The following is a 26,859-nucleotide window of genomic DNA, read 5'->3' on the forward strand; positions in this document are numbered from 1 at the left end:
CAGATTTGGTGTCTTTTAAAAAAAACATAAAGATAATGTGGTTTTCCATGACTTTGTCTTCCTTTACTTCTGGTACAGAGCTTTTCTCCATGGACAAAGAGAGGGAGATGTGAGAGTGGGCAGGAGGAAGGAATAACGAGTCTTTCCTTACATTTTTAATTCAAATACTAGCTGGAATTTTAGCTATTCAACCCTTCTTAACACCTGTGTTAGCATTTCCCTGTTGATTGTCCCTCCCAACCCTTCCCTTGGTTTGTAAGCTTATGTTGTTTCACTTCTGAAACTACAGTGTTTTTTTCTGGGCTCTTAGTTTTTAAAGTTAAATGATTGAAAGTACTGAAGTAAAACTTGCTGGTGACACTGACTTTTTACCACCTAAAATTGGCAGTGATCACCAGACCAGAAATGGAAATTGGCAGGTACCACTGGATGTACAGGAGTTCAAGGCCACACCGGTACCATCATGTGCCAGCATTGAGAGGCAATATTAGTCCTTTGGGGATTCAAGGTAAATAAAGGGCTGGGTGAAAGGGAAATGGAGAGTTCAGAAATGGTAGTAGCATAAACCTAATACTTGCACTAGTCCTAACAATTTAAGATAAATGTTCTTCTATTTTTCTTGTTTTGCTTGTTAAGGCTGTAAGGAGTCTAGTTCTTCCATTTGAATACTTGCCATAAACTTGAATTTGGTTGTTAATGCTTGAAAGACAATAATGTGTGGTGAGGGACACCTCATTTTTAACTGTGCTGCCTGATTACTTCAAAACTGTTTACAGATGAGACGGCTTAGTATGGGTTTTGTATGCCAATGAGTCTATCAAACTCGTCAGTCACAATTGCAGTAACTGACACTAAAGCAGTGACAGCACATCTGACTTACTGGTCTGCTACAGTACACTTCCTAGAAAATATTCTGTGATTTTTTTTTTTGCATTTTTCCCTTGCTAGAAGCAGTAAGTGTGTATGTCAGAATCTAAATGAGGATTTCAGCTGAGGCTTTAAAAATGGTTTGGCAATTCCACCTGCCTGTTGTTTCAATATCTGGAAATATTAAATATCTGGAAATAGGATCAAAAAGATCCTATTTGGTTTTCTGGAAGCTTTATTTTAAGAGTTCAGGAGGAATTTAGTTTTGAAGCATCTCAGAAAGACACCTGAAATCAAGCACAACTGATTGCATTGGAAAATTCCAGTCTGAGAGTTAGCACAGCGAAGGATACAAATGCTCAGAGACAGCATTTGCAGCTAGCTCTGCCCAGCAATCCTCTTCCCTTGATGGAGGTGATTGACTGAAGCCTGCTTGACAGCCTGTTTGGTGGAGGTGTCTGCCTCCGCGTTAGAGATTTAACATCAATTGTAGGGAAATATTCACCAAAGCTTGCTGCCTCATCCTTCCCCTTTCCATTGTATTTTCACACTTTTGTTCTTTAGGATTCAAATGTTTATGTATTTCAAAATGGCTTTTTTTTTTTTTTTCTCCCTCAGATACTTAGATTGCAATTCATGATCTCCGTCTTCAATATCAATATTCTTTTTAGCCATGTTTTATGACAGATTACCTGGGTGACAGACTGGCTGCCAAAAGACATTCCAAACTTCAGATCAGTGCATGTAGGATACTTTATACACAGAAGAAATGCTTCAGGAAGGAGCAATAGGTTATGAACGCTAACTTCCTGGGCTGTAGAGGACATGGAGGGAGCAGGCCAGGTGCCTGGTTATCAATGCCTTGTGCCTCTTCAGCTGTCCCAGTGATGAGACATGTCCATATGTGCTGGCACGGATGAGCCAGGACACAGAGGAGACTCATAGCCTTCTGTTGCAGCAGCTGGGAGTCTGGCACCTAAAATGGTGCTAGAAATCCTTGTTTAGGCAACTGAACCCTATTCAGGCTGCCTTGGGAATCTTCCTGAAGTAACATGCAGGTAAATGTGGTGCCTGTCATGGAGGAGTTGAAAAAGGGGTTAAAAAAAAACCACCAACAAAGCCCAGAAATGCTAATTCAAAGGGAAGGTCCTTTAAATGGCTGCACTTAAATAAATTAAAATGTTTTTAGACAGTGATTTGGAATAAGACTAATCTTCCACTGATGGATTAGCCACAGTGAAAATACTGGTCTTTGTTCCTTTCCCTTAGATGGGAGGGAAAATGTTACTTCAGTCACAACACAAGTCACAGCTGTAACATGTCTCCCTTCAGTACTGGCATATAGCTCCCCACTGCTGGGTAGCATTGGCTACTGTGCTGAGATAAACTCTCCGTTTCTTTGACAAGCCACATTATTTCTTGGATGCATTTGCAGTATGGGTATTTTTACTTTGCCTCCTCTGTCAGTGTCTGAATGGAAATCACTAGGAGAGCACCTCTGTGGCAGTTCTCGTGGCATCCATCTCTTCTCTCAGTGTCTCCACATATGACGTGATATCCCTTCCCCATTTGAAGCTTTATGCAGCACTTGAGCAACAAGGGAAGAGTCAATGTGGGATATTCACTGCGTTGCTGGAGCCAAGACATCCCCAGAACACCTGCAAGCTTAATGAGCCTTTCAAAATGCCTAAAACCATTTTTTCCCAGGAAGCAAAGTACCATCTTTTTCTTAACTAAGAGAAACTTAGCAATGGTTGTTTAACATGAGCTTAGCTCTGGGCACTCTTCCAGGCTGGGTGGGTGTTGTTTGCTTTATGGCAATCTTTTTTTTTGTTCTTTTTTTCATTTCCCTTGACTCGCTTCCCCCTGATGCTGGGAGGCGTTTCAGCTGCTTTGTGAGCACATGAAGGCGTATGTGGAGTATCTCACTGAAACAGCCTGCTCCCTTAATGAAGCAACCTTACATTTCAAAAATGGTGTGGTGGTGGCTCAACTGGAGAAATACCTGTGTGAAAGCTGTTGCAGGGCAAAGGACTTCTGCAGTTGTGGTTCAAGTTTCTTATCGCTCTTCTAGTTCCATAGTTGAGTAAATGTCTGGGAAGATCTTGGCATCTTCAGTTGTCTTTGAAATGGAGAATTTACCTTCCGAATCTTATATCCACCAGGCTGAAATCCGCCCCCCACACAGTTTTTGGCCCTCAGCTCTAGGGAGAGAGAGGTTGTGTTTCTGTTTGCTTCTTTGTAGCTAGGGAGGAGTCAACTGGGGAAGCGGTCAGTAGCAGTGGCTGAAATCCAGTGTGGCTAAAGCCTTGCTCTCCTGCTGAGTGCTGAAGGTTGGTGGAGAGTGAGGTGAGTTACAGCTGCCAGAAGGGTGGAGCTAAGAGTCTCAACTCCAGTTTTCCAGGTAAGATACTCACCTTTGATTAAAGCCAGCTTTAAAAATCATGTCAGCCAAGTACAGGTGGCACTGGAGGATGGTTGAATCAAGGAAACCCAAATGTCCTTACAGAAGGTTTCACAGAACTGCTGAAGTAGCCCATGGGACTGAAATGCTTAGGTGCTTTTGTACTACCCCCAGCGAGCTTGTCTAGGCCTTCAGACATTTTGCTATCTTTGGCAATCTGCCCATCACTTCATCTGTTTTACCTCTTTGGCTTGAGTTTGTGCAAAATTATCACCTGGACTGGCATCTACTGATGCAGCAGTTCTTGCCTGTTGACCCTGCGGCATGTTTCTGCAAGAAGGAAGGAAGAGAGGTCAGGGTAAGGGCAGCAAGGAGAAATGTCTTCAGGCACGTTGAGCAGTGAGTTGTTGCTATGTCATCTGAGAGTTACAGCCACAGTTTGGAACAGCAGCTGCCCTTGCTGGTGCAATGTGTTTGAACTTTGAGCTCTGTGTGTCAATGAGCTCTTCCCCATGCTCCGGCTGTGCAAAAGTCCCAGGGGTTATTTTGCATAGTAAAACAGTAGAATGAGTCTCCAGGAGGAATAATGCCAAAGCTTATATGAGTACTGCTTGACTCATCCCTTATATAAGAAGTCTCTTTTTAAATCACTAACTTAATTTTTTTCTCTGCAGAAGTAGCTTACAGCTGAAAGATCTTGATCCACAAGGATTCCTTTATAAATCTGATTGAAGTAAGGCCTTTTCCAAGGTATAAATTAGGTATTTTTCTTCTGCTGTGGTTTCCACTGGTTCACAGGCCAAAAGTAAAACAGAGAAGACATGAGTTAAAACTTAAGTTCTGCCTGACCTTTGTCCAAGAGCTGGACAAGAGCAATTCTCTTGTCCCACTGTCTCATGGGGCAGCAGTGTTCTCCCCATGCGGGCCTGACACCTTGCTCTCACTCAGCAAATGACTGCTATGGGCACTTGCAATAAGCATGGATGTAGTGATTCATCTTTCGTAGATTGCACTGCCTGAAAAAGATGCCTTCAGAACACCTGTGAGCTTAATGAGCTTTGCAGAGGCTGGGAATGATGGAGATGGGGAGTGTTTGCATTTCAGTGAATTTGAAGAAGACAAATTAGATAAAGCCTGTGAAAGACAATGCAGATCATCTGTCCTCACATGAAACAGGTTTGATTCCTACAGTGGGAATGCTTTTTTTTTTTTTTTTTTTCCCCTATAAGAAGTCTGGTTTGGACCTGAGATTTGAAGAAAAATGGGATTTATGTTTACAGCTGTCTGTTCTTAGAGTCTTCTCTGTGTCCTTTAACAGCATTCAGAAGAGACAAACCTTGCCTTGGTAAAACAGACTTATCTTCAACCTGGAGGTCATGTTTTCTTTAGTGAAAGGAAAAATAAAATTGCCTTTTGCTCTTGATGAACATTGATAGCCTCTGCCAGGGGTATTTGGTTTGGGGTTTTTTTTTTGTTCCTAGTGTGCACCAGTTCTCCCGGTTTCTCTGCACTGGTTCCACCACAGGAGGCATGAGCAAGGCTTTATAGTTTTCTGTTACTCTAGAGTATGGAAGCTTCTAATGAAGCTTAAAGATGGCAGGTGTAAAACTGGTAAAAGAGAATAAATACCTTCCCAGAAGTGGGGAACTAGCTGCAATGCAGTGCTGAAACCACATCTGTCATGTATGTATCAAGGATATCTGAAGAAGTTGCCATTAATGTTGAAAACCTTCAGAAAGGATCTACTTGTTCTTCGAGTAGCTCTTACGTACTACAGGTTGGGATGAGACTTACTGGATGGATCAGACTACCGCAGATCTCGCTGCATTTCACTTGAAGGAAGCATCTTGTGCTAGCCACTGTGGTGGATGAGAGTGGTTGTCTTGCTGGATTTCAGGTCTGATCCTTGGTGGCAGCCCTGATGGCTGTGGTCTCCAAAGGCCATGTCTTCTCCATCACAGATACTGTACTGGCTAGGAAGGAGAATTTATTGATTAACAACTCTGGAAGAGGGGGATGTGAATGCAGGGTGGGGGGAGATTATCAATCTTTCTAGACCAAAGTACTCTTGCATTAAGTTTTCTGGCTCTCATGAACAGTTCATTCTTAGTATAAGTTAATTTCACAACTTCTGATTTGGGAAGGACAACAGGGCAAAATTAGGAGAAGCTGAACTTGAAATGAAGCTGTCTGTGGAAGAGCTTTAAGAAGTTTGTGGGAGGAAAATTAAGCATTTTCTCTGTTTGAGCTCATCGCTTAGTCTGTTTAATATACTTAATCCAAAAGTGTGTGGTGAGTGAGCATTTATTGTAATTAATTACAGAGGTTTCAGCTTGTGTCATGTTTTGGAAATCAGCAAAATTTAAGGTGAACAGGAACAGGTAAGGATAGAGCTTCAACAAAGACTTCCAAGTGATTTAATACACAGCCTTTTTATTTTAGTGCCTCTATGAAGGTGTGGAAATAAATTTGTCACATGCTTTAAACTTATCCATGTAAGATTAAATGTTTTATCTTATTGTACTGTTGCCACTGACCCTTGGCTGCTGGTGTGGGTGATAAACGTGGGAAGTAAAGTTATCTTACTGCCAGGTACTGGCTTATTCTCACACAGGGAAGAAGGAGGTAAATTCCATTTTTGTTTCTGAGGTATTAGTGTATTCCTGCATCCCTCATTGCTTCCTCTGTAGCTGTCAATCATGCTGTAGGGTATGAAAATGTACATCCTAGAGTGCATAAGCCATTCATATTGGAGAATTTCAAAAAATACAGTCAGTGGCAGAAAGTAAAATGGGCATTTGCTTTCATTGACTTACAGTTCATTTTCTGACAAAGATCCATGGTGGTTTAGGACTCCGGTGCTGTTATGCCCTCTTGGTATTGGGTAATCTTCAGCACTGGGGAAACGGGAGGTGAATCTAAAGTACTGACCTCTCACATTTATTTATGAATTGGGAGTAATGCTCCCAACACCAGGCTCTTGTGGATGTGTAATAATGAGCCTGATTTACATGCGGTGGCTGCATTTAAGATGTTATCTAGTGCTTTAATTTAAGGTATTATCTAGTGCTTTTCCTTTCCTTGGGTCTTTTGTAACACTCTCTTTGTTACAGCAGTTCCTCCACACGTGCTCCCTCCGCTGTGGTGCTGAAGCCAACAGAGATCATGGTTCTGTCGTGGAACATGTCATGTAATTTCTACCACATATTAACTGGGCAAGTGTCCAACATGCCAGGATTTCTAGAAATGCATTACACGGTTACAGAGAGAGATGAGACAAAATGGTGCTTATTGCTTCATCTTTCAGAACAGCAAGACAGATTTATGGGAGGGAAACCAATGAAACTTCTAAGGCAAAGAGAGTTGGAACTAACTCGGAAAATGCCCATGGGAGCCTGGAGGTTTAGATCCTTGAAATGGAGAGGTTTTCAAACCTCTTTTCAGGCTTTGTTCCTTGGGTTTTTGTTCAGTAGTGACCTTGGCTATGAGATCAATGATTCATACCTCAGATACACTGAGGGACTAGTTCAACCTAGGAGGAGTTTGGGGTGTTAGAGGGCAGCCTGGTTTTCTGTCCAGGAGATGTAGATGCTCTTCCCTTACTTCATGTTTTCCATGCTTTGCTTAGAGGAATGGCTTTGTCTGTCTCAGCTTTTGAAGCCTGGCTTCGAGAGCTGATGTGTGAACTTCCTAGAGCAAGCCCTGGGAATACTCAAGTCAGCTACCTGATCCCATTGCATTGTCTTTTGTCATTTCTGAAGCACAGAATTGACCTTAGTAGGATGAGTTAGAGTCTGAGAATTGCCTTTTTTTTTTTTTTTTAAGACCATTTTCCATTAATTCTGCATTACCTTGCTTTTCGGGGTTTAAATCTTACAGCCGTACTTAAAGTATCAAAGAAGGTTTAGCCACACAATTGCCATTTGACATGAGAAATTGAATGGCTAAGCCCCTGCATATATGCAGTAGCCTGTACAGTGCTGGGTAGGTTGTATAATTCTTCTTCATACATTAAGCGACCAAGTGCCGATTTGTGTACATATGTAGGTTCATCCTTTACCAATTTCCTGTGACTGATAGTTTCCAGGAGATTAAAAGAATAGCCGGTTCCTGTTTTTTCTCTTCTCTTTATTTTTGTCCTTTAGCAAGAATATTTGTGTGTGTGTGTGTGTGTGTTTAATAGCATTCATTCCCTGGAGAATAATCTCAGTCCTTGTTTTAGCTGGCCTCCTTCTGAGAGTGTGTTAAATCTGTAGCCAAGATCACAGGCAGCTCTGGGCAAATCATTGGGCTGTTATTAACCTGCCTCCATGGCAACTGCTGCTTGCCAGCCTGAGGACAAAAAATGTTTTTATTCTGCTGAGTTGCACAAAAGGTTCTAGTGATGCCTTGCACAAAATGGCCATTGAAAGGGGAGATGCAGTGATGTGTGTTTGTGCTGTACAGTTTCATATTTAAATCGTTCTACACTGTTGCATTGGAAGTGGATGTACAGCTGAAAAGTTCAGCGTGTTGGCCATATAGAAAGTAAAAACTAGCAGAAAATTGGAACTAAACTTATTTTAATACTGCTTATTTTTGTCAGCTTGAGTTCACAGGCCTCCAGCCTGCAGTTGTCATCAGTGCATTACCAAGTTATTTTGTGAACATGAACTAGGCAAACATCATCATGGGCTTTCAGTTGTATGGTATGAAGATATTTGCTGACTTGAGGTTACAGAGAGAGATCATAAAGCAGGTTTCCTGGAAAGCTTTCATTTTTGTCAGCAATCCTTTGATTTGCTTCAGTGCTTGTTTGGGAAGCTTGGTAAGCATATGTAAGAGCTTCATGAGCTTCAAATTTTAGCTGGTTTTGAAAGCTGCTCTTGGCAGTACTGTTTTAGGCTTGCTTTAAAACAAAATTATAAACCCAGCTATATTGCTCAGGCTAGGCATGAATTTAAGCTGCTCATAAAGAGTGTTCGTAGTGGGATCTGTTGGGGGTCTGGCAGCCCCAGCACCGTGATGAGGTTGTGTCCCGAAGTTAGTTACCCTTTGGCAGGAGGCTGTGCAGCTCTGCTGTCAATTTGGGTGCAGAATGACTATGTATGTATGTATGGATGGACGCTGTCTCTCGGAAATGTGCTGGTTTGGGATGCTTCCTGTGCTTGCAAGCTAGCAGCCTACTATTTCCCTATGAACTTGGGTCCCTCTGCTTCCTGCTTTAGACTTGCTGCAAAAGTGAGTAGTTTCTGCAGCTCCACATTTGGGCAGTTTTCTGTGCCTTGCTCAAAATAGTGTGGTTGCTTTAGACACCCCTCAGAGCATCCCTTGGCCATCATCTGCACAGATAAAATGAAGGCCACCCAAATATTGTAATGCCTTTTCACTTAGGCTGTAGAGGAAGGCATAAAGAGTATGGTCACAAAGTTGCTTTGTGCAACTGCATGGTGCTGGGAGATGAGAGGAGCTTTGTCTCTGTTGGGTTGTGTTTAAGAGTCTGTGGATTAGTGGCAGATATTGTCATGTATTTGGGTAAGGAATCCAGCAAATTCTCCAGGGTGAGTTCTGCCAGTGGCCTGGAAAACTGGCTGTGCAGTGTAGGGTGTTAATCATCAGTCCTGGGTCTACACCAGTGTTTAGTTTTGTCACGCAGGCTGCTCCCATTTTGTGAAACCATCAGCTTCTCTTTCAGACCTTGACAGTCCCTTGGCTTTGCTTCCAGCTGTTTTTCTTTCCCGTCTTTGATGAGACCCTTCTGCAAAGCAATCTGTGGATCAGCATGATTAGGTTCTCCTCCACACCAAGCAATGATCTGGCATTTAGTCACCATGTCCTTTAGGAGTGTGGCCCGAAAGTCCATTTGTTTTATGCTGGGCTGTGGCCATGTGTGTTGAGCGTTGCCTGCTGGATGAGAGTGTGATTGCTCTTGGATAATCCTTGACTGCTAATCCTGTGCCAGGTGCAAGCATTCCTTGGATTAACTCTTGGAGGTTTGGGCCTGACCCAGGCGCAGATGCTGTGGGGGCGAGCCAGCCTCACATGTATGGATGCTGTTGCATGTGGCTTGTAAGCTGCACTCAGGCAGATTCCCCAAAGCAGAGTATTGCGATGCAACCTCTGGTGTCTGAACTCATCTCTGGACCTCTGTGGTAAAATGAACCCCAGAGATGATTTCCTCTGATAGCATGCATTTGGATTTTGTTTGCCCTGTCACTGCTAAGCTGCAGTGTTTGTTCATTTGGCAGTATTTTTGTCATGAAGATAGTTCCTACTGAATGGACTCCAGCTGTGGGCTTGACTATAAAATCTTCCCAGGCTTGTTTCTAGACAATTAAATCTTGTTTGCAGTTAGCGAAGTGGCGTTTCATAAGTCATTTTGGTGGTGATAGCTGCTTAAGCCTGACTAGGACACTTGCTAGTGACTCTCTAAAAGAAGAGTTTCCCACTTATGAAACAGGAAAGCTTTCAATTATCGGATGCATATTATTCCCCAGTGCTCCACGGAAGTGCCTGCTCTGCAACTCATTCATTAGTGGGAAAGGGAGGGGGATAAAAATAAACTTGCCTCATGTGGCGGATGGAGACTTGCTGATCTTTGTGAAGAATTTTTAGGGTGGGAAGATGTGATGTGGTGTACACGCTCGCCAGCTGTCTCCCTGCCTTCAAAAGCTTTGACCATTTAGTGCCTTCCCAGAGAAGCAGGAGGCTGTTCCTGCGACGTGCAACGCTGGTCACTCCATTAAGCGTTGTCTTAATGGCTTGTGTTTTGCGCAGTTGTATGAAATGCACATTAATGGAGACAGCTTAATGCCATCACCCTGAAGTAATTAATTGGTATGGATTGCCATTACCATTATAGCGCAGTTAAAAGCTCTGTTTGTTTCCGATTTACATTTCCCAGCTCTGCAAGCAGATGGGTTTTCAGGCCACACGGCTGGAAGGAACCTGGCAATTCAGCTGCAACCTCCTTATTACAGTCTTTGTAAAACAGCAGTTTGGAGGGGGGTGGTGGTGGTTTGTTAAGTCAGACTGCTTAAACGATACATTTCATTAAAACTATGATTATGCTACTGCAGACTGTACTCAGGGATCACTGCAAATCCAGTGTATCCTATAAAGCTGGAAATGTATTGTCTATGTAATACAGCTTCATCTCACTGCTCTCAATATAGGTTGCTACTCTTTGGCTCCCATTCAATTTTTCAGTTAAAATATCTGTATCTGTATAACCTCATGCAGATTTATACAAAAAGATATTTGGGAGCCATGGGAGAGTGTAAGGTAGTTAAGTTTTGCAGACTTAAATGTGTTCCTCTTCCAACTGCAAAGTATCTCTTAATTTTTGAAAAGGCTGTATTGCCTTATTTACTTCTCTGGCTTCCTGAATGGTGCCAGTGTAGCTGGTGCTCCTGCCATTAGTAATGCTGAAATGTGGTGAGCTCTGTACGAGCAGCTGAGTCGCAATGGATCACTTTAGACAAGTGATTTTTTTTGCTTTTTCCGTTTCATAGGCAGACTCATCGATCTCTTGATCCTGTAAAGATAGGAGCACTCAGCACACTTTCTGAGCGTTGAGTCCATACCAACAGATCTGTAGGTCACTGCTTTAGAGGGTGATGTTGTCTTGCATCACCTATAGATTTTTGCTTAGCATGTCAATGCCTGGGCCTTTTAGTCCCTGTGGCTTTTACCAAGCGGAGGACGGATGTTCTTTTCCTCATAATTTGCTTTTTGCTCATAATGTTTCTTTTGCTTTCTCTCTTCTGCTTAGGTTGCTTTGAATGTTGCATTAAGTGCCTAGGAGGAGTGCCATATGCTTCACTTGTGGCAACCATTCTCTGCTTCTCGGGGGTTGCTTTGTTTTGTGGCTGCGGCCATGTGGCGCTCACAGGAACTGTGTCTATCCTTGAGCAGCACTTCTCCACAACTGCCAGCGACCATGCTTTGCTGAGTGAAGTGTAAGTATGCCTCCCATTTCCATTATTCCTCATAATACCCTCATGCTAAATGGGTAGAAATGGATTCAAACCTCAGTCTCCATCCCTAAGTATTAGATTGCTTGTTTGTCCAAAGCAGTCAGTGTCTTTTTGGTGTTCACACACAAAGAACCAGAGTGTGTATCCTGCTTAACCTGTTTATATTGCAACCAATACTATTTCATATCTTCATCAATGCCATAGGCAGTGGGATCGAGTGCAGTCACCCTCATCAGGTTTGTAGATGACACCAAGATGAGTGGTGCAGTTAGTCCACTTGAAGGAATGCCGTCCGGATTTCACTCTGGGTGCCATCCAGAGGGACCTTGACAGCCTGGAGGAGTGGGGCCCTGCATCCTCACGAGGGTTAACAAGGCCAAGTGCAAGGTCCTGCACCTGGGTGAGGGCAATGCCCAGTGCAGACAGGGGGATGAAGGGATTGAGAGCAGCCATGTGGAGAAGGACTTGGGGATGCTGATGGATGAAAAATTGGACATGAGCTGACAATCTGTACTCACAGCCCAAAAAGCCAACTGTATCCTGGGCTGCATCAAAAGGAACGTGAGCAGGAGGTCAAAAGAGGTGATTCTCCCCCTCTACTCTGCTCTTGTGAGACCCCACCTGGAGTCCTGTGTTCAGCTCTGGGGTTCCCACATAAGGACACGGACTTGTTGGAGCAAGTCCAGAGAAGGACCATGAAGATGATCAGAGGGCTGGAGCACCTCTCCTATGAAGACAGGCTGAGAGAGTTGGGCTTGTTCAGCCTGGAGAAAGGAGGGCTCCACAGGGACCATATAGCAGCCTTCCAGTAACTAAAGGGGGCCTATAAGAAAGATGGAGAAATGCTTTTCACCAGGGCTTGTAGTGACAGAACAGGGGTAACAATTTTAATCAGAAAGAGAGTAGATTTATTGTGAAATATTTGGGGCTTGCTTTTGTGTTCATGAGGCTTCTCCATGAAACCAGCAGAAGGCCTGGAGGCCTGCATCAGAGCCTGCGCTCAGCACCCAGCCCCACCGGTGTGAGTCTCTCTCCCCTTGGCACTGAGGGATGCAGGGGTCTCAGGCTCTGGGCTGGTGGCTGGTCATGTGCAGCCCCTCCAGCTGAACTGCCAGAGTGTGAAAAGGCTTTTGTGTGATGGCACCGAGGAATTTTGCACACGTTGTGATTCATGACGACTGCACACCAGTGTTGAGATGCTGGCTGGGTCTGGGTTCAGCATCTTGCCTGCTGCTTAACATAGGCCAGCACCAGCCACGGGCACAGTGCACAGCTGGGCCGCGGCAGGGGGACAGCGTGAAGGAGGGCAGCCAAAATCTGAAAGTCATCTGAAGGCTCTGGGAGGGGTCCCTGTGCAGGCCACCCGCATCTGTGATGAGGGGACTTATGTGGTGCATGCTGCATTGTGTGCAGAGGGGTGCACTGGCAGCAAACAAGGCACGCGTCCTGGGCTTACCTGCCCTTAAGACCTAGCTTTTAGGACGTTATTTGAAGACTTTGCCATCAGGGTCCAGCTTGACACACTTAATTTTCATGTGTTTCTTTTCTTTCCTTTCATCACTGCTTCTGTATGCTTGCAGACATAGAGCTGCCGGTTTGCATGCACAGCTGACCCCTTCTCATCCCCTGGGATCACCAGCATCAGTCCTGCAGCACCGTTTCAGAGCTTCCACCCCTTGCAGGACTCTCTGTGTCCAGACCTGCAACGTGGACTAAACCCTGCCAGGGTCCCCTGTCCCAGCACTGCCCACCCTTACACCCTGGGGCTGGATACTGTGTCCACAGCTCCAGTGTATGAGCCATGAGAACCCTGCAGTTAGCCACAAAATTTAGCAAGTGGCCATTCTTCAGCAACCAAGTAACAAAACACCCTATTCTCATATCAGTCTTCATTTAAGCAAAATAGAAATTGCCAAGGCAGCCATAAAAGACCTTTAAATTTTGGACTATTGTTGACAATTATTTCTTGTCAAGACAGCATCAGCACTCAGGGAAACATGTCATTCCTACCAAAGCAGCTGAGGTCTTGGGCTTGGTACAGGCCTAACAAGAAAGGCAAGGGAGGTGCTAATAAGGGGCAAGTAATTTAAGGCCGCAGAGACATAAAATAAATTAAACTATACTAGTAAGGCACCCTTTGGAATAGATTTTTTTAAACTGGTTTTCATATTATTAATTTCTAGTAACATGCATTGAGTTCCTCCTAGAGTGTTAATGATGGTGAAATGAATTCTGCTATACTCTCTCAAATCTTGACTTAATTTTTTCATGCCTTACAGCACAGGTGCAACAGATTTATCCTGTTATTTTTAATCAGTTTGGAAAACAAGCATAACACTTCCCACATATCATTTTAAATGAGCAAGATCTTATTTTGATACAAGGGATGTGCTATCTGTCTGGATAACATTCAACTATATAAATGGTAGTCATTAAATTAAGCTCAAACATGCAGATGCTCCTTGGAAATCTGTGTTAGCAGCTACTTAGTGGAGAGTGGTAAGACATCTGAGGAAAAATATATTTATCCTTAGAAAACTGGCAGCATGGATTTATAAAATTAACCTCTCTGTTCTTCGAATAGCTTCATCCAAAATAGCCATCCCAACAATCAAATTACTTTTAAGAAGGCATAAGTTCTGGAGAAGTTGTGCTAAAAAGGGAGTATAACTTTTGGAAACCAGAAGTGGTGTATGGAAGATCTGACATTCTGGTCCTTCAAAACAATTAGCTTCAGATGCTGAATCTGATTGATAATATTTAGAAATTACTCTTTCCATTTACCTATTCTAGACATAAGAGTGTCATTGCAGGTAGCAGATTTTTAAGGAATTGAGAACTTTTTCCAATAATATCTGAAGGAGTGCTTACACCACGTGCCCCATGTACAAGACTAACGCACATTAGTATTGCTTACCTGTAGAAGTAGGATAGTCATGCTGGCCTCTCCTGCAGTCTGCTTGCTTAAAATGCATTAAGGAGCCTTGAACTGTATTTCTAGAAAAGGAGTTATACCTATTATGATTTGGGATGACTGACTGTGTTTTTATAGGACTGAAATCTAATTATATCTTTTCTTTTCCATTTTAGAATTCAGCTAATGCAGTATGTAATTTATGGCATTGCATCTTTTTTCTTCTTATATGGAATAATCCTTTTGGCAGAAGGTTTTTATACAACAAGTGCTGTGAAGGAGCTGCATGGAGAGTTCAAAACAACAGCTTGTGGCCGCTGCATCAGTGGAATGGTAAGTAGCATCAGAAATGAGAACAGTAGTCCTCACTTAGCCAGAACCTGTTGAGCTTGGTTTGACTCCTGTCTTTTTGAACAACAGCATATTGCTGCCTTCTTTGTTTAACTCCTTACGGGTGGTCAGAGTCAATCCTTGTTGCTGGTCCTTCCTTGAATTCCGAGAATGCTTAGTCAAATCCAAATTCTGCAGGTGGACTGTCAGGGTGCTACCATGGCCTCCCGTGTCATAAAGCTGAACCCACTAGTCTGGAGACTGCTAATTTTAAACATACAAACCGAAATTTGTATTTTTAAACATGGAGCACACTAGCGATGCTTGAAGGCTGACTGTAAAATGGTCTGCAGAGCTACTTAAATAGCAAACTGTAATGCTTCTGACTTCCACAGCCAATTCTGCTTGAGGATGTCTGGATCCTTCAGACAAACAGTAATGAATGAAGCTTCGCAACATCTTTGCACTTGAATCAAGTATTGCTGTCTTTCTTTTGCAGATGGCAAAAGGCACAGAGGTGAATGCTCCATCTCTGGCAGCGTTCAAGGCCAGGTTGGATGTGGCTTTGAGAAAACTGCTGTAGTGGAAGGTGTCCCTGCCACAGGCAGGGTGTTTGGAACTACATGAACTTAAGGTTCTTTCCAACCCAAACCATTCAATGATTCTATGATAGATGTAACAGGGAGTCTTTCTCGCAAAGCTGAAACACTTAAAGCCTTAAAGTTACAATCCGTCTTCCCTTCAATATACTTCTGTATGAGAACAAAATTTTAAACAAAGTTTAACTAAAAATAAAACTTCAGATTCTCACCCACATTGGCCCCCAGGGCGCACTCTGCAAGAACAGAAACATAACCATGTTTCTGAGACAGGATTTCAAAGCTCTTTCTGAAAATCTGAATTCCAAGCTTGTAGTTACGGAGGAAGCTAAGCAGTATGACAGATCGCCCACGGGAAAGTGTGGGTGAAAAGAGAAGAGGCTTTTGATGTGATTGTTGCATTTTAATATACAATCTATATCCTGTATTTTAAAAATATGTACTTTCAGCTGGTTAAATACAAAAGAAATGCATGTTTATTTTCAAGAAGGTTAACAGTTTTCCACTGTACTGTTGGGTAGTTACTGAATTTTCCAAGAGCTAATAAAAAGAAGACATACAATTATTTTCCAGTCAAGCAGCTATTAACTTGCTTTTTTTTCTAGCAAGTATGATCTTCACTGAGGAGCAAAATTAGATCTATAACAGTGTTTTCCAAAGATTCAAAATATAGTAGAAACATACATGTATGTGCATCTAATTACTGCAGAGAATTGCTTGTGCAGTTGAGTAGCTGCAGGCACGTGATTGTCAGCTGCTTACACAAATACCAGCGCGACACATAGAAATATGACAGAAAAAATGTATTTTCATGTTTGCCCATATTTGTCCACACAGTGAAGGAGAGAATTTAGCAGCTGAGTAATATCTTGGAGCTCTGGTTAGACACATTAGTGTTAGTGGTGGCAGTCATGGCGTAAAAATGCCTGTATGCTGCTGTGTAGTGGTAGAGCTGCTTAAAACACCAGGGTCAGAACAAGATTTGCAAGGAGATAAAATATCTTAACAGAATATTGGCCACAGCTGGGTATGGACAATGAGCTTTTAGATGTACAGTAATTATTCTTATTATTTTTTTCCTCCTTAATCAAGAGCTCCTCTACTCCTTTCTCTGTTGCATTACTGAGCGAGGTCCTGAAAGGCTGTCCCTTCCATCTTGCATAAGTTTATAGTAGAAGACAGACTTCCAACTTCCATAAATTATTTGTTTTGGCTGTGGTAGTGCAAAATAGCCATTTCCCACAGTTATCACATTAAATGTGAGAGTGAGTGTGTTTTTTCCTGGCTATTTTAGGAGTTAAAGGCTTTATGTTCTTCCTTTCATGAACACTTTGCAAACACATACACATACACATATGCAAACACACTCATCATGAAATGTGGATCTATAAAAATCCTGTAAACTGGTCCATTTATCCAAAATCCAAAGAGAGAATTCTCAATTCTCACCTAAAACATACAGGTCTGGTGTGTGGCACTATCTAATATGAAATAGTGTATTTCAGTTCAGTTGTGTATGAATTAAAGGCTAGCTGGGTTATTTGTGGGCCTTAGTTTGCAAGCTCTCCCACCTCCCCACACACACCACCTTCACTGGCTGTAAAGCCTAACCAATTGCTCAACCTTTGCTGTAATGTTTGCAGTGTTGTTCAGCACATCTGGACAAAAACCTGTGAGGATGTGAACTTCCACCACTGCAGGATTAGTTCAGTCTGTCATTTCTGGGTGAGGCTGAGAGAACTTTCTCCCCCATCAGAGCCTTTCCCATCCTCACTGTTGTTCTTTGGCACACAACTTTTAAGTAAGATAGTGCAGCACCAGTGCAAGTAAAGCCTTTCCAGTACACCTACAGTTAAATAACAGTGAACAGGGGACACAGAAGATGTCATAGTGTTCCCCCACTTTCCAAGTGGGATCCAAATCCTTGTCTCACCAGGAGGAGGGAGGTAAGAACTGATGCCAGGGCTACTGTTTTATCATGAAACTTAGAAGCAGAGGGAAAAAGGAAGAGGTCCAGTGGGTGGGAGTGGGAAGCTGGAAATTTCCAAAGCAATGAGTGCCATACCTTGTAATCTTACCAAAGAAAATGCATGTAGTAATTTTTTTATTTTTAAAAAGAGCAAACCCCAAAAAAAGCAAATTTCAATGGAAAATCCATGATTCTCTAAGGTGAAGTAACTGATTTTCTTCTTTGCAAATGTGTACTAGATCAATTGAATCTTTCTGATTTGCTGCAAAGGTTGTGGTATGTTTTAAAAAATAGGCATTCTCAAATGTTACATTCAAAATTGACTTCAATAAATCAGGGAGTATGGGAGAGCTCTGTGAGCATCGATTCGCTCTGTTGTTTTGATTTGCAAGTCGCATAGAAATGCTAGTACATTACAGTTAATTAAAAAAATCCTTGAATTGATTTTTGTTGGAATGTTATTGGGTTTAGCCTACAGCCAGCATCCCTGCTTAGCTGAGAATCTTGAGGAATTAATGGACTGCTCTTTCAGGAGGGAAAGCTGTTTGCTCAAACAGGCTGATGAAAAAGGAAATGTCTGAATTACTTTCTCAGTAGCACTCAAACTACCAAAGTAATTGTAAGCAATGAGAATACTGATTTTATTCATGCTTGGAAATCAAATGTTTTATTCCTTGATTTCCAAAAGTATGCTTAAAGATTATTTTGAAGCCTTGTTAAGGAAAATTCAAGTGTTCTTTTCAAAGAATAAATGTAAAGTGCTTGTGTTTTCTCTGCCCAGTTTGTTTTCCTCACCTATGTTCTTGGAGTGGCCTGGCTTGGGGTCTTTGGCTTCTCTGCTGTGCCTGTCTTTATGTTCTATAACATATGGTCAACTTGCGAAGTCATCAAATCACTTCAGACAAATGTGACGGTTCCAGGGGACCAGATCTGCGTGGATATCAGGCAATACGGTACTCATTTTAATCCTGATTAAGTGCTTTATCCTTTCTCCTTGGTCTGTCTTCAGTAGTTTTGCCTCAGCCTTATCAAATGAACCAAATGCAAAAGCATCTTGTATCTCTGAATGTGCTATTACTTTTCTAATTAATTCAGATTACACTGATCTCTTTCCAGATGCAATCAATTTAACTGAACTGGCAAGTCATTTATCTAAAATGATTTTGTGGCAGTTTCCGATACTATACTATTAGGTTTAAAAACAGATCAGCCTCAAAATAAACTGCTTGGAACCAGTGCTGAGAAATAGATAACCAGATCCTGGTTTTTGAACTCACCTGTGTATATTCTTTCCTTTCAAAAAGCTGTTTTAACATTTAAATAGGAAGTTAACACCTGAACTTTGCACTAACAGTTACTTTCAGTTTAAAAGAAGACCAAAAACCTGCAATCAGGAGTCTGCCTTAACAATTATTGAATTAACACTGCTTTCCGATGAGGCACAGCAATCCCATGGGTGTGCAGGTAGCAGAGGAGAGAGTGGGACAATAACTTCAAATAGGGTCAGGCTTTTCAAAGTAGTTCATTCCTTAAGGTGAATTTTTTCTGAAGTTAATCTTTGCAGCTTCCCTTGTGCAGAAGAGTTTTTGTCACCAGGACTTTTGGCTTCATTTTAGCTAGCATTTTCTAGGAATGTTTCTTTCTTTGGACTAAGGCATTCAAAGCTCATGTCCTGGTTTCGGCTGGCTCAAACCACGACAGCTGAGGAAACGGATTCAGAGTCGAAAAAGTAAGGAAGCTTGGGCTTGCTTTCCTTTCCGGACTGTAAGTCCAGTAGGAGAAGATATATACTCATTTTAAAAGCAAGAAGTCCCAAATCAGTTAAATGTTTGCATCCTATTTTAGCAACTGATAGCAAGAGATTGGAAGATTTTGGAAGACATTTTCTTCAGCAGCAAAGCCTGGGAGAGCAGGAAAGAGACGTGCTCCTCCACCTTTCTGCTTCTCCTAGCTGTTTGGCAGCTGTGCAAGCATCACATGGGGCTTGGCTGTTCCTCTGATCAGTAAAATCATTTGGGTTTCAGTGCGCGGTGGGAGAGAGCAGCTTCTTAACCAGAAACTTGTGTCACTGGACTGCCCTCATGTTTTTGGCTGGAAGCAGTAGCTAAAAGGCTTCAAGTGTATATTGCAGTTGCAGAGAAGAAACTGGCTTTAAAGTGAAACCTATAAAATCTTTTTGAAAGCCAAACCATCCTGAGGTAATTTCAGTGACCTGCCCCTTGCAGAGTTGCTAATTCCAGCCAGCTGAGTTTGAAATGCAAGCTCGATGGGGGAGACAAGCTGGTTTTCTCCTGTTTCAAATGGCTTTTGCTTAAGCTTTACATCTGTTACGGGTCTAAGAGTTTAAGTTATTTTAAATCTGCTAGATCCTGTTGACTTTTCAGATTTTCAATCATGTTAAGAAAAGTAACTGGGAGTAGGTGAGGTGCGGCAGACTGAATTTCCTTGTAGCAGTGTTCCCCACATCCTTTTTACCTATTGGAACTAAACCAGAAAAAAATCCTGTTTTTCTACTGCCTAGCTCCATATTCACACCCTCCTAATTTCAAATAGATCTTAACCTAGTAAGTAAGCGCTATCCCAAAAGGTGCCAAGTACCTCTGGGGTGCAGTTCATCCCTTTCCAGTGGGGAGTAGGCGGTATGGGACTGGACCTGGAGTGCAAAAACCCAACCAACCATTTGGCTGCCATATGGGAAAACCACATCTGAGAACATGCCTTGGCAGCGAGCCTCGGTGTGAGAAGAAAGCGCAACTTGAGTGAGTTGTTTTAATTCCTCCTGCCAACTCAAAGCTCTGCTGGTCAACGTGCGGATGCCCAGAATGGGAACACAACTGGCAGGTGGGCGGAAAAGAGGAGAGAGGAACAGAAAGTGTGTGTTGATCGCTAAAATTAGTGGTTTCTTTTGCTGTGGTATTTCAGGTATTATCCCTTGGAATGCTGTACCTGGCAAAGCCTGTGGCCCGATTCTAGAGAACATCTGCAACACGAATGAGGTACAGAAACATAACCTGTGGGCAGCTTTTGCCTACGAGTCACTCAGGCGCAGTGTAATAAATAGCTTGATAAAATTTTTGGAGAAAACTAATACTAGTAGTATAAAGAGATTGATTTAAACACAACACTGAGATTATTCTGTTAGGTCATCCAAAAAATGAAAATTATTTCAGAACAGTTTTATTTTCTAAAGCTTTGAATACCCTGCGATGAAGATGCTTTTATTATCCTTATCCTCGAGAACAGCTGAAATGCATTTTGCATAATTCTCATTTACTTCAGTGTTTTTAACATGTTTTTTTCCCTCATGTTCTTTTTTCCCTCTCTTTTTTCCCTCAAGTTCTACATGTCTTACCATCTGTTCATTGTGGCTTGTGCTGGAGCTGGTGCCACCGTCATAGCATTGGTGGGTAGTATTTTTCGATGTTTTATTGCGTAACATGTTCCTTTCAGGCTTAAGATGCTTTAAGATTAAATTTTTTCTATCTTCAAAATAGTGATAGGAGACATTAAGGAAAGTGAGCTGTAAGCATCATTATTTGCTGCTGTAGTGTGGTCATTACAAGCCAGCACGTCCCAAATATTTGCTCTAAGAAGTCATTGTAACCCACCTCCCCCATCCTTAAAAAAAATTTTTTTGCATATCCTTTGAAAATCCTCCTTTTACCCACTATTTCTGGTTTTATGTCCACTACTTCTTTTCACTTTTGTAGTTTCTTTGATCAGTCGCTTGTAACCTCTTGGTTTTTTCGTCTGGGCCCAGGCAGTTTGGCTAGTCCAACTCTGCAATACCACTTACAGGTGGCAGTTGGAAAAAGGGACGTTAAGGAGGTGACTTATTCATACATCTAACGCTTCCTTTCGCTGCCAGCTTCTAACCTCACGTCAGCCAAACACAGGTGTAACCCAACTATTTGAAGATGAAATAGCCTTTAGGTCTGTGTGTAGGTTATCCTCTCTGGGATAAATGGCAAGTGATTTATCTTGCATCTTCACCCTGGAAGAAGCTCAGAATAACGTCTGTTGTAAAAGTATCGACAGTTGCCCAAGTGGGCTTGAGCCGTCACCTTGTTGTATCTTACTCTCCTGTATTTTGTTCTCTTCCACCAGCTGATCTACATGATGGCTACTACATATAACTATGCTGTTTTGAAGTTTAAGAGTCGGGAAGATTGCTGCACTAAATTCTAAATTGTATAAGCCCAGTAAAGAGCTGCATTGCGTAGCTTGAAATACCACTGACACCCTAGGCTAAAAGTCTAGCTTTCTGAATTTTGTGACAGTAATTGTAAATAGCTTCAGTAAGCATCATTTAGCTGATCAGATTAATAAAATGACTTCTTGTATATGAACTATGATGTGGATGAGATCTGGCTATTCTTTCATGTCGAGAGGATTCAGTTACTGTAGGGGTGTTTCTAAAGCATCCTTCTGAAGATGGGATGTTTTCAGTTCAAGTCTCCACTGGCTTTCTAACAGTCATCTCTAAAACAAGTACTGGAACAGTTCAGGGTCAAAATTGTTAATTTATTCTTCATCAAATACAACCCCCTCCGAAGCATACAAAATATATATGACGCAAAAAAGAAAAGGAGTAATAAGATAGTGCCAATCTCTTCCGGCAGAAATCAGAAGCCCAGGTATTAATGGACTAATTCGCTTGTGTTTCCAGTGATTCCATGAATGAAGAAGTTGATTATTTCCTCTTACTTCAGTTTCAAGTAATTGCCAAATCACACTCTCTCTGGAAGGAAACACATCCTTGCACTAGCTCTGCGTAAAACAATCACATTCTTTATTTTGGACCCTGAACTAGTTAAGAACGAGCTTATAAATAGCTTCTGCTCTTGTACAGCTTGCACTTTAGTAACTGATTTCTCAGTAGCCAGATCTCAAAAATGTAAGTATGACTGCACGGGAAGCAAAACCATGCATAGGCCAGAGAGACCTTTTTACACTGTTAGGGAAAAGACGGGGGGAAAAAAAAAAGTGAATCAGTGTTTTCAGATGTAGATTTTGTTGCACAAAGTGTGGTGAAAAGAAGTTGGGAAGAGACGAATGCACAAACTAGAAAAAATCCACCCGGTAACTAAAAGAAAAAGAACCGGTTGCTACATGTGGTACAAAACTCTTCACCTGAGGTTAGACAATGGAAATTTACAATGTAGCTATGAAAATACATGATTAAGACTTCTTAACCCGGAGATTGCATGCTTTTGCTTAGTTTTGGTTTCATGTTTTGTTGTTTAATTTTTCACTCTGTTACTGTAGCCTTGTTCACATAAATAAAACTGTTTACAGTTGCAGGCTTTTTCCAGGGGGAGGGTGGAATTCTCATCTGCTTGTTGGGGGAAAAGACTTGCCGGGATCTGGGCTTGGACATGCATAACCAGCACAACCTCAGCCAGCAGTTCTCCTGAGCACCTCGTAGTTTACGGATGCCGTGTCTCGCCACGTACAAAACCTTTTTCCTGCTTCCCCCATTCTGCATTTTAATTGATCCGTACAACTCTGTAGCTCATTTTGTTACTGTTCTACTAACTGTCTCTAAATTGTGAATAACTGACTGAAATGTTAGCATGCCAGATCCTAGAGACCTTTGGAAATAGCCTCTGTGCTTGTTTTCATAACAGAATGCTTATTAACGTAGAGTAACTTTATTTTTTTTGGTTGTTATTTCAAAGAGCGTCTATTAATCTAACTAGCAGCTTGCTTTGCCTCTTGACATGCTCACTAGCCATCATGCTCACCCTTCTCTTCCAGATCCACTTCCTCATGATACTGTCTTCTAACTGGGCCTACTTAAAGGATGCCAGCAAAATGCAGGCCTACCAAGATATCAAAGCAAAAGAAGAGCAGGAGCTTCAGGATATCCAGTCTCGGTCAAAAGAGCAACTCAATTCTTACACATAGATGTTTGCCACAGTAATTCCGCAGAAGAATTCTGTAGCTCTGACAAATCAACAAATAGCTGCTCTGCAGTACAGATGCGTGTCTACCAAACAAAGTTAGAAGTGCAAAAGCTTCACATTCCAGCTCCTGGAACACTTTCATAGGGAAATCTTCCCATAGGTAATCTTCCATCCTTTCTTATAGAGAATGGAGGTTTTATTCCAGGCATTTTAAAAGGCAACACTTCACACTAAGTGACCAAATTATTCTTCTTCCAGACTTCTGGTATTTAGCATTTGACGTGTTCCTACAGCCCTGGGCCCTGCACAGAGCTGTGGCAGGTGCCCACACCAGCAGGCAGCCACACGCTGTGCACACCTTAGGCAAAGGCACACGCGGCATCTCCTGAGCTGCAGCGGGGCTGCCCTGGAACACTCCTGGCCTGGGCCGCAGGAACAGTGCCCTGCTCTTGTGCCACACTTTTCTATGATGAAGCAGTCACGCTCCTGTGCTCACGGGAGTGTTGAGCAGAGGTCCCAAGTTTTAATCTTTTTATTACCTATTTAATGGAATTTAGATCCCTGGATCTGGATAATGATCCCCTTCTTGGAAAATAAATGTCAGCTTTGCCTTAATATTTATTTTCTATAAATGTCTTAGCATTTATATAGTGGCAGGAGACCATTATCCTACATTTTAAGTATGTGAAAAGTGTTACCTTATTAAAATGACACTGATCTGACTATTCCAAATGAGCGGATGAGAAAGTTTGCAGAGATTTACACAAACAATAAAAATTACAGCCATAAAGCAGAATACAGGATGTCCACCTTTCTCTATCTTGGTGCTTAGCAAATTTATTAAAGTCAGTGCTTCTGTGTTTTCCTTTTTACAAATTAATTAGCACATTAAGAAAATGTGGTGTTCAGAGAAACAACGACAAACAAACTGGTGCCATTTTAAAGTCATTTCCCATAGAAGTCTGCCTTCTAATTAATGTTTTTTTCAGAAGCATTCAGTGATATCTTGAGTATTAGTGATGGTATATTTGGTGTTTGTTCTATATGATATATATATATATATAAATGTTGGGGGGGGAGTAAAATACATCAGCATTTGAAAAAATTAAATATTCAAGTCATACCCATGTTAAGCTGACGTGTGGTTTGATAGTTTTGACTGTTTGCTGAATATAAAGCAAAGGAAGCACAAATTCCTTCAAGTCAGTATTAAGAGAAAAAAGGCATTTTGGGGGGTATTAACTTCAAATAGAATCTTTTTTTGTTAAATGTTGAAGTCTAATTTGACAGTTTCAAAACAGGGGCAAAGTTGATCAATGTAGAGCAAATATGACTAAATAGCCTAGTGTATGTTCTTACCTGTTGCATGAAGGAGACATTTCTACGGCAATGCAGGTGATGTTCTAGCCCAGTGTTTGCATAAGGGTAAAATGGAGGCAGTGTCTTAAAGCCTAATTCTTTTCTAATTCAGTGTAGCTATGACTGGGAGTTTTTGAAGTTTTGTTTAAGTAGTCTAATATTTTTATGTAAAGAGCATTAAATTTTGCTATGTATAAATTTTTGTAACCTAACAGTGAATCAATATTTTCTATCAGTGCCAAGGGCTTCCTGTAGTTACATCCAAGTGTTAAAATAAATATTTGTAGATAATAGAAAACACTTGTGTATGCTTATTTGAAAACAGACCTACACCTGCTCCATCCTGGTGCACCTCCAGGCTTTCTGTCCCTATCTGGAGTTAAAGATGTTTTGTTCAGGAGTATCCACGTGCTCCTGTAGTGGGAAGGGAGGCCCTGGCGGCGTACACTTCAGCATGGTAAGTCAGCAGGTGGCTCTAGCACGAAGTGGTGGTAGTTGTTCCTGGCCAGCATAATGCAACAAGCACTACCTGTCCCAAACAGAAGGCCTCTCAGAAATATCCTAAGTGCCAGCGTTGCTGCAGCACCAAATTAAGCAGCATGTAAAATTAGACTTGCCACCAGATCACATACTAGCTTGATTTCTAAAAGTAAAGTTTATTATTTCTGTCACGTTTGTGGTACACGTTTCAGCTTCAGATGAATTCAAGACAGAGCTTTGTTTTTTGCCCCTAAATTCTGTCAAACTTGGCTTCATGTTCTTGTAGCAAGGTCAAGCTGAGCAGCCTCAAATGCAGTGCAAGTTGTAATATATGCTGCCACTCAAAATCACTTCATTGATAAAAATACTGTATTTTATACTGTAAATAAAGTTTAATGATCTTGCCTATAATCTACCTACAAAATACAAAGCTTAAATAAAGATGAGTTAAATAGCATTTTTATTTTAATCTCTCCGTTCTGGGCTGGTTAATACCAACAAGGTGATACACGAGATAAGGCTGCTTCTACAAGTGTTTGCTTCCCCTGCCATAGCAGTAAAAGGGATGTGTTGACTCGGGTCTGTCACACTCCACTCTGAAGCCACCTTGTCCCCAAGAGACACCTTTAAAAACAGGTCATGACGACTGCATTCTTCTGTTACCTGCACACTGTTACTTTGACCTACAGTGGGGAAGGGGGCGGGGGGGGGCCCCACTTGAAAAGCTGTCAATATTTATAGAAATTACAGGAATTCAGTGCCAAAGCCAATCTACTTGGACATGCTGATTAATTTCTTCACACTGCTTTGTCCTTTCTTTTGCCCCCTCCAAGGGCCTTGTCCTGCGTTAGTGACACACTGGGACTCCCTATTTGAAGTTAATGGCTGAAGCGATGACACAGCTCAAAATCAGCTTTATTAATTTAAAATTATACAGTCTGCAATCTTGGTGCCTGACACTTGTTACAGGCAGAAAGCTGCTTTAAAAACATTGTAATAATAATAATTAGCAGCAACTATTGTTCACCAGAAGCTTTCATCCATGTCTCCATGAGAAATGTCTGCATTGCTGTGTTAAGGATAGAAGGGAGGGAAACAAAGTGGTGTGAGTCCAAAGTAGTTTCATAGCTTAAATAGAAATACTTGTTTTAAAAAGGAAGTTAAGAGATTGCCTATGCTGCAGTTCTCTTACTATTTCAATGAACTGAAGGAAATAAGCAAGCTCTTAAGGGTGAAGATTTGGGCCTCAATGAATAGAAAGCCATCTACCTACCTACCAAAAAGGCATACTACCTACCTACCTACCTACCTATCTACCTACCTGCTCCTTCTGTGGTGCTCACCCAGTAAAAACAACACAGCACATGTACCAATTCAGGAGCACAGGTACGGTCTGGTATGTAAACCAGCACTTTAAGGGCACAGATTACTGAATCATTACCACTGTTGCTGTATTTAATTTTTTTTAACTGCTCCATATTTTTTGCTTATACATATTTTCATTTCTACATCTTCAATTAAACTGAAAGATGTGATAGAGGGTTGGGTTTTTTTCCCCTCTTAAGCAACTAAAACCTACATATCCTTATTTATCAATGTCTAGAAAGAAGCAGAGGAAATGCCCTAGCTGTGGTAATCCAGTGCAAGCAGCCCAAATCTCTGGAAAAAGGTGTGAACTCATTTGTTGTTAAAAGCCCACAATGCTCCTGATAACTCAAAGCTAGATTCAATGCTAGTAACAGACTATCTGCAAGGTGCAGCACAGACAAACCTTCACAGGGTCATAACCCAAGAAGAATCCCTTATACTTCAGCTCAGTGTGAAGAAACAAGAGATGCTGCCCAGCTGCAGATAGAAAGTTCTAATTGCCCCAGCTATCGGAACAGATCATTGCACATAGAGCCCAGATCCGAGTTCCACAGCTTACCTGTGTGAGAAGTGGAAGGGTCCTCAATTTTTCCAACACATTTGTTTTTGATTACTGGTTTATTTTTCTTTTTAAAGAAAGAGGCAGATGTCTCTTAACCGTAATTCATACTGTAGCTATTAATATGGAGTAACAGAAGTGAC

The 26,859-nt window shown here is 41.7% G+C and overlaps 2 protein-coding genes across 15 annotated transcripts in view; one reads left to right on the forward strand and one right to left on the reverse strand.

Moving 5' to 3' along the window:
* GPM6B (glycoprotein M6B) overlaps window positions 1–25,246 on the forward strand; it is a 110,642-nt gene extending 85,396 nt beyond the window's left edge. For 2 of the 8 annotated variants that reach the window (XM_030476919.1, XM_030476925.1), the window contains exons 2-8: window positions 389–508; window positions 11,025–11,211; window positions 14,320–14,476; window positions 17,823–17,994; window positions 19,964–20,037; window positions 20,379–20,444; window positions 21,149–25,246. In XM_030476919.1, the coding sequence (XP_030332779.1) occupies window positions 389–508; window positions 11,025–11,211; window positions 14,320–14,476; window positions 17,823–17,994; window positions 19,964–20,037; window positions 20,379–20,444; window positions 21,149–21,229 (857 nt within the window). In that variant the 3' untranslated portion in view covers window positions 21,230–25,246. The remainder of the gene's footprint in view (window positions 1–388; window positions 509–11,024; window positions 11,212–14,319; window positions 14,477–17,822; window positions 17,995–19,963; window positions 20,038–20,378; window positions 20,445–21,148) is intronic. The other 6 variants (XM_030476918.1, XM_030476924.1, XM_030476923.1 and 3 more) reach the window with 3 other exon arrangements.
* The window catches only part of OFD1 (OFD1 centriole and centriolar satellite protein), a 35,869-nt gene continuing 32,070 nt past the window's right edge, over window positions 23,061–26,859 (reverse strand). For 6 of the 7 annotated variants that reach the window (XM_030476903.2, XM_030476906.2, XM_030476907.2 and 3 more), the window contains one exon: window positions 23,061–25,858. In XM_030476903.2, the coding sequence (XP_030332763.1) occupies window positions 25,813–25,858 (46 nt within the window). In that variant the 3' untranslated portion in view covers window positions 23,061–25,812. The remainder of the gene's footprint in view (window positions 25,859–26,859) is intronic. The other variant, XM_030476905.2, reaches the window with a different exon arrangement.

Source organism: Strigops habroptila, chromosome 2 (assembly GCF_004027225.2).
Source record: "Strigops habroptila isolate Jane chromosome 2, bStrHab1.2.pri, whole genome shotgun sequence".
NCBI classification, from domain to species: Eukaryota; Metazoa; Chordata; class Aves; order Psittaciformes; family Psittacidae; genus Strigops; species Strigops habroptila.